The sequence below is a fragment of the Bidens hawaiensis genome, unplaced genomic scaffold (assembly GCF_021521415.1).
Source record: "Bidens hawaiensis isolate Kalapana, Puna unplaced genomic scaffold, B.hawaiensis_p1.1 tig00032841_1, whole genome shotgun sequence".
Lineage (NCBI taxonomy): Eukaryota > Viridiplantae > Streptophyta > Magnoliopsida > Asterales > Asteraceae > Bidens > Bidens hawaiensis.
The window spans coordinates 14,000-21,947 of NW_027495622.1; the positions used below are offsets into that span (position 1 = coordinate 14,000).

The 7,948-nt window shown below is 36.4% G+C and overlaps 1 protein-coding gene across 1 annotated transcript; it reads right to left on the reverse strand.

Annotated features, from left to right (window-relative positions):
• Positions 1-4,500: 4,500 nt before the first annotated feature.
• LOC143584181 (uncharacterized) lies at positions 4,501-5,127 on the reverse strand. The gene has a single exon (XM_077066287.1). The coding sequence runs from the start codon at positions 5,125-5,127 to the stop codon at positions 4,501-4,503; it is 627 nt and encodes a 208-aa protein (XP_076922402.1).
• Positions 5,128-7,948: the final 2,821 nt, after the last annotated feature.

The window sequence follows — 7,948 nt, forward strand, 5'->3', positions numbered from 1 at the left end:
TTTCTCAAATGGAAACTGTGATCTTTGTGCTGTGTATCAATTGAATAATTGCCTGTTTCTTGCTATTTGTTTACTTGCTTACTTGAATCGCATTCGGAGAGGTCCAACATAATCTCATTATAGTATGATCATACGACCGTCGTAGTGGCCGAAGCCCGAACACATTGGCAATGGTTTCACCGACACCTCATTTTTGGTAACCAATACCCATTCGCATGGCAACGGTTTAGCCATTTCTTTATGGTTGATTGTTTATGTACGTGCTATGGTTTAATTGTTTATACTCACAGATAACAGTTTTGCCTATTTTTATTCACTTATATCATTATATATTATTACCATTATTGTTTGTGTCAAAACTGTTATAAAACATGAATGATAGCTTATTTATTCCAAACTGAATGCTTACTACACAGGATTGCAACAAGATAAGAACAAGTGGGTACAAAGCCCTATAACAAGATAGTAGAAAATATATTGATGAAATAATTGTTGCTCTGTGTCTTTTACGATGAAGAGAACCCTCCATTTATATGGTAGTGGTGAAAGAATCAACAGCACAAAATTCCAAAACTTTAGCTGGTGATTACGGGCACCAATTCCATGAAGACGCTCCTTTCCAAACAAGGGTTGAAGCTTGATAATAACACCGACAATGATACAGCAAAGATATTTAGGCCCAAAAGACAAGATGGATACCAGCCATATGCAAAATAAGAAAAAGCTTAATAGTTAATAGAGGATTATAAATTGAAATAAGTACTTATATTTTAACACCCCCTCAATTTATTAATCCGAACATGTCATACATAGATAATTTATTAGTCAAGAAATCATGTTGAGTTGCCAACAAACCTTTGGTGAACACATCTGCCAGTTGTTCGTTGGAGTCGATGTGCATAGTCTTAATAAGCCCAACAGATATTTTTCCACGAAGATAAAATAAATCTACCTCAAAATGCTTCTGCCTATCATGAAAGACAGGATTTGCTGCTATGGAGATAGCAGCATTGTTGTCACAAAACAACTCAATGGGAGGATTAATTTGAACATGAATCTCCTTCAAGAGATTGGTTAGCCACACAACTTCACATGTGGCAACGCAAATAGACCTGTATTCAGCTTCAGCCGAGGACTTGGATACGGTCTCTTGCTTCTTACTTTTCCAAGAAACCAATGACTGTCCTAAGAAAATGCAATAACCAGTAATCGACCTTCTAGTCTCAAGACATTTAGCCCAGTCAGAGTCAGCATAGGCTCGTATATTCAGATCTGAGCCTTTGCTGAGTAAAATACCTTTGCCCAGTGCCTTTTTTAAATACCGAAGTAAGCGAAGGGCGATTTGTAAGTGAGAATTCGTGGGTCTGTGCATAAATTGACTTAGGAATTGCACAGCATAAGAAATGTCCGGTCGTGTGTGGGATAAGTAGATTAGTTTTCCCACAAATTTTTGAAAACCTGTAATGTTAGTTAAAAGGGTTTCATCTTTCTTACAAAAGTTCATAACAGAATGATGTTGTTCGATTGGTGTGTTGACAGGTTTGCATGCACTAAGACCAAATTCAGTAAGAAGATCAATGCAATACTTTCTCTGAGAAAGACAAATACCTTTTTCAGATCTTAGGACTTCTATTCCAAGAAAATATTTTAGTAATCCAAGATCTTTGATTAAAAAGGTTGAGTTTAGCATTTGTTTTACTTTGTTTATTTCAATTAGGTCATTACCAGTTATCACAATGTCATCCACATACACGAGCAAAATCACAAGAGAAGAGTTATCACTTTTAATGAAAAGAGAGTAGTCACACATGCTTTGGACAAAGCCCCATTTGGTTAAAGTCCCCACCAGTTTCTCATTCCACATTCTAGGAGCCTGTTTTAAACCATATAAGGATTTGTTTAGTTTACATACTTTGGTTTCATGTGGAGAAAAGTAACATTCAGGCAACCGCATGTAGACTTCCTCATTTAGATTTCCATATAAAAAATCATTGTTAATGTCCAGTTGAAAAAGTGGCCGGTCTTTTTCAACGACAAGGCTAAGCACATACCTAACAGTTACCATTTTAACAACATGAGAAAATGTTTCATCAAAATCTACTCCTTCTTTTTGACTATATCCTTTAGCAACAAGTCTAGCCTTATATCTTTCAATTTCACCATTAGATTTATATTTGATTTGATAAACCCATTTACAACCTATTGGTTTTCTATCCTTAGGTAGATCAACAAGGGTCTATGTGTCACCCAATTAGTATCATTTTTGGCTTCAAAGAAACTTTTTGGTTCAACTGATTTGTTTAGGCAGGTAGCAAAACATTGACTTTCAAATGATAAGTTTGAATAATTTACTACTTTTTCCATTCCGTATTTTACTTTTCCTTCAACGATAAAACCATGTAGTTTTTTTTGGTAAAAAAGAATTCCTAGTTGACTTCCTAACCGGAACACTAGAAACATTGGATCCCTCAGGAGAGACTGTTTTGTCATTGGCAGTTGTAGTTCTTGAACTGCCAGCCTCACTCATACCATCAGTCGAACCAAGAGGCTGCTGTGGATGAGCCTCGCCATCAAGGTTTTCAGACTGGGCACTAGGCTGCTGATCAGTACTAACTACCTTGCTGGGATCCCTCTCCTCATCATCGGGTATTTCACTCTTAGAGTCGTTTGGTTGATCAGACTCAAATAAATCAAAAAAATTTAAGGAATTTATTAATGGGTCAATATTTGTAGAGTCCTCATTTAAAGGTTTATTATCTTTGAAAGGATATATAGTTTCATAGAATTTTACATTTCTAGAAAAGATTATTCTTTTTCGATCAAGACTCCAAAGTTTGTATCCTTTTTTAAAAGGAGAGTACCCCAAGAAAACAAATTTCTCAGCATGATTCCCAAATTTATCAGTTTTATTTAAAATAGTGCTAAAACAAAGACAACCAAACGATCTAAGGTGATTAAGAGAGGGTTGAAAACCAAACATGAGCTCATAGGGTGATTTGCCATTAAGAATGGAAGATGGAGTCCTGTTAATTAAATAAGAAGCGGTAAGCACACATTCAGACCAAAAACGAAGAGGGATACCCCCTTGAAATAAAAGAGTCCTCGCAACATTTAATAGATGTCTATGTTTTCTTTCAACAATTTCGTTCTGTTGTGGAGTATGTGTACATGTGGTTTGATGAATAATACCATTATTTCTTATAAAAGTAGACATATGGTTGTTAACAAATTCAGAGCCATTATCGCTTCTAAAAGCTTTTATAGAAGTGTTAAATTGAGTTTTTATAAGATTAAAGAAACTTTGAATGGTGTAAAAAACCTCATCATTGTTTTTTAATAGATAAATCCACACGCACCTTGAAAAATCATCCACAACAGTCAGAAAAAAACGATACCCGTCATTACTTTTCACTTTGTACGGACCCCAAACATCTAAGTGAACCAGCTCTCCCACATGAGAAGTCATATGCTCACTAAGAGGCAAGGGTTCTCTATGTTGTTTGGCCTTGTGACATATTTCACAGGGGGATATTTCATTCAGGGTTTTGATTTTCAACTCATTTTTTAGAACATTTAGAACTTGATTAGAAGGATGTCCTAACCTAGAGTGCCATAAATTTAAAACATCATGACTATTAAAGCACACCTTAACAGGCTTAGAAGCATCACCACAAAAATATAACCCATCAATTTGACTACCAGTCACCAGGACTTTCTTTGTGTGCAAATCCTGAAGATAACAAGTACGCTCATCAAAATAAGACACATAAGTTATTTTCACTAACAAGTCTATAGACAGACATTAAGTTCACATAGTATTCAGGGATAACAAAAACATCTGATAAAATGACCCTTTCGGTTAATTTTAAACAACCGATTTTAGTAACTTTAGCATTGGTACCATTCAGATGTTTAACAGAAATATTAAAATCAGATACATCAACAAGATCTATTAGACCTTTATCAGAATTAACCATATGTTGGTTTGCCCCAGAATCTACAACCCACCTAGAGGTAATATTGGACGGACAACTTGCAAAACCAAAAACATATTTACTAAGAGCATTGGAAGAAAAAGGACCAATGGATTTACCTCCAAAGTTTGTGTTTTGAGCACCTTGAGTGTCCATATTTTTTAACAATCCCAAAAGTTGAGTTATCTGATTAGATGTGAGAGAAGGGGCAGAGGAAGAACTAGCAGATATATCATGTGATGATTTATTTGTCATAGAGTGATTAACATGATTGCCTTGATTATTTCCCTACCCAGATTTAGACCTGTACCCTTGAGGATACCCAACAAGTTCAAAACATCTATCTACAACGTGGCCCAATTTGTGAAAATGGGTGCATTTAAGGTTCGGATTAGGTCCTCTGTTAAACTTCTTTTTGTTATCAGAAAAATTATTAAATTTAGACACAAAACGAACATTTTCACCTTTGGTGGGGTTATTACCAGTTCGATGTGATTCTTCCCTAGAAATTATTGAAAAAGCAGTTTTAATCGTGGGGGGGATCACGGGTTAAAAGACTAGTTCTAACGGGTTGATAAATGTCATCAAGACCCATTAAGAACTGCATTAGTTTTATTAATTGGGTGAAGTCATTGTATTCTTTTGAAGCCTTACACGAACATGAGGGCAATTGCACCATAGCATCAAATTGCTTCCACATTGTATTGAGTTTGTGATAATAATCAGAAACAGACGTGCCATTTTGAGTCATAGAATTAATTTTTTGATATAAACTAAAAACCACCGACCCATCAACTTTATCATATGTTTCTTTTAAATCATCCCACACATCAAATGCAAGTTTGGAATAAACTTGACCCACATATAGTTCTTCACAAATAGAATTAAGAATCCAAGTCAAGATAACCGAATTACACCTTTCCCATTGTGAAACTAAAACTTCATTTTCAGTGGACTTTTTACAAGAACCGTCAATAAAACCAACTTTGTTTTTTGCTTTCAAAGCTAATAAAAACGAGTTTGCCCAAACAATATAATTTTCAGTGCCTTTTAGTTTAATATTCACGACAGTCAAACAACTTGAGTCACTAGCATGAAGAAACAAAGGATCACTAGCATCAAGTTTGCTAATTAAAGTTTCAGAAGTACCCATGAAAGGCAAGAAAAAAAAACAAGCACACGTAAATACCACCACAAATTCTATCTAAATACCACTCCCTATTTATAACTAAGCAACCCAAAGATTGTGATTAACAAATAAATAACAAATAGCAGGCAACAACTATGAAACTTTAAAAGAAAGAGATAGAACGATCTAACCCAGGGGCGCCCAAATTAGGGTGTTCCACGCAGGTGTGATCGTTTGTAACCTTCACTTAGGGTTACCCAACGACTCACAAGCAAAGAAGAAGAGTAAACCTGTAGACAAGGATTTGAAGAGCAATCACCAGATCTCAAAAGAGTTGCAGCGGAAGAAGCAGTAGGCAAGTCCAGAAATTGATTTAAGCTAGAAGTCAATTAGGGAAAAAATCGAATAAAACCAGAAACCGATTAGGCTGCTCTTGATACCATGTTATAAAACATGAATGATAGCTTATTTATTCCAAACTGAATGCTTACTACACAGGATTGCAACAAGATAAGAACAAGTGGGTACAAAGCCCTATAACAATATAGTAGAAAATATATTGATGAAATAATTGTTGCTCTGTGTCTTTTACGATGAAGAGAACCCTCCATTTATATGGCAGTGGTGAAAGAATCAACAGCACATAATTCCAAGACTTTAGCCGGTGATTACGGGAACCAATTCCATGAAGACGCTCTTTTCCAAACAAGGGTTGAAGCTTGATAATAACACCGACAATGATACATCAAAGATATTTAGGCCCAAAAGACAAGATGGATACCAGCCATATGCAAAATAAGAAAAAGCCCAATAGTTAATAGGGGATTATAAATTGAAATAAGTACTTATATTTTAACAAAAACCGGTGATCTACTCACTCAACATGTACGCATTTGCAGGTTATAGATTTGGATTGCTTATCAAACTGAAGCTCACGTAGAGATGACTTTAGGATAAAACATATACAAGAATAGTTGGTTTTGTATTTGTAATTTTCTTTATTTTGTTGTATATAAATGTTTGATAATAAATAAATGAATTAGATATTGTCGCTTTATAATTCCATGATAGTAACCTCGAGAGCTGTGACAATCAAATCACTCCACGACATTTCCGCCTTAGGTTGGGGTGTGACAGATCCTGTAACACCCTGGCCTCTCATACCACCAATATTGTCCGCTTTGCCCCCGATGGGTTGCCCATCCGGGAACTCACGGCTTTGTTTTTGGTTGCCTAGGTAGAGACTTCCCAGGTGGTCACCCATCCTAGTACTACTTCCACCTAAGCACGCTTAACCGTGGAGTTTTCATGTGCTCCACAGCCAACTAAGCACAAAACGCGTTGGTGATGTTAAGAGGCAGGACATTACTTATGAACCAAGGATCTCTCTTGTCCACGGCCTATGTGGGATAGCCTAAGTGTGGGATGATGTTGTGTTTGCCAAGGGTGTTACAAACAACCCCCCTTTGGACTCATCGTCCTCGATGAGGCATGTCCCATCATCCCGAACGACACAAGAGTGGATCTGATACCACCTGTAACACCCTGGCCTCTCGTACCACCAATATTGTCCGCTTTGCCCCCGATGGGTTGCCCATCCGGGAACTCACAGCTTTGTTTTTGGTTGCCCAGGTAGAGACTTCCCAGGTCGTCACCCATCCTAGTACTACTTCCACCTAAGCACGCTTAACCGTGGAGTTTTCATATGCTCCACAGCCAACTAAGCCCAAAACGCGTTGGTGATGTTAAGAGGCAGGACATTACTTATGAACCAAGGATCTCTCTTGTCTACGGCCGATGTGGGATAGCCTAAGTGTGGGACGATGTTGTGTTTGCCAAGGGTGTTACAGTGCATACTTTTGTACGACATGCTTCCCAAACAACAATCTGATCACTATTTAAAGAAAAGTCAATGCTAACACAAGTGTTTCTAATTTGATATAAGTTAGAAGCATTGATAGGCTTAGAGGTGACATGTCGAATTTGTTTGTCATTTTTTCTTAAATTTTAATAGTCATGGGAAAAATATTCAATGTTTCTAATTTGACACAAATCCTGAATCTTTTGACTATTTTCAAAAATGTCCATATAAATAAATTCGAAACCCAATCACATTTGGAATTCTAAATTTCATTTGTTTTACATTCTCAAGTCAAAACTTTAAACCCGTAACAAGTTTGACGATAAATCTATTTGAAGTCTCAAATTTTTAAAAATATTCAGATTACCCATCTTTTACCCGTAACAAATTTGAGCCAAATGTAATTAATTGACCAAACGAACCATTTATCAACTTTAACCCGTAACAATCAAATTTAAGTTCCACAAAAAACCCGAAGCAATCCTTAATAAAAAAACCCAAGAAACTAAATATGATAAACTTTAATATATTTGAAAGTGATTAGCTAACTCATTCGTTATTCATTGACCCTTTTAAGGTATCTCTCATTAATCAATAAAGTCCAAGGACTCCTATGTAATTAAACCATTTTATTCTAAGTCTAGGGACCTTTCTGTCATTTGTTAAAGCTTCATTCGTTATCCAAATCTTTAAAGAATGGGGCTCATTCGTTGTTTCTTAATGAATGCATTCTTTCATAACGAATGGACTCATTCGTTACTTCTTGACGAATGGCCACTTATGACGAATGGATCTTTATAATGAATGAACTTCATAGCGAATGGACATTCATAGAGAATGGACTCATTCGCCTGATCTGGCTAACGAATGAACCTTCCAACGAATGGGGGTTTATTCTTCTGGCTCACCCAACGAATGGCCTAGCGAATGGTCCTAATGAACGAGCCTAACGAATGAGGGCTCATTCGTTGTCTCTCCGTAACG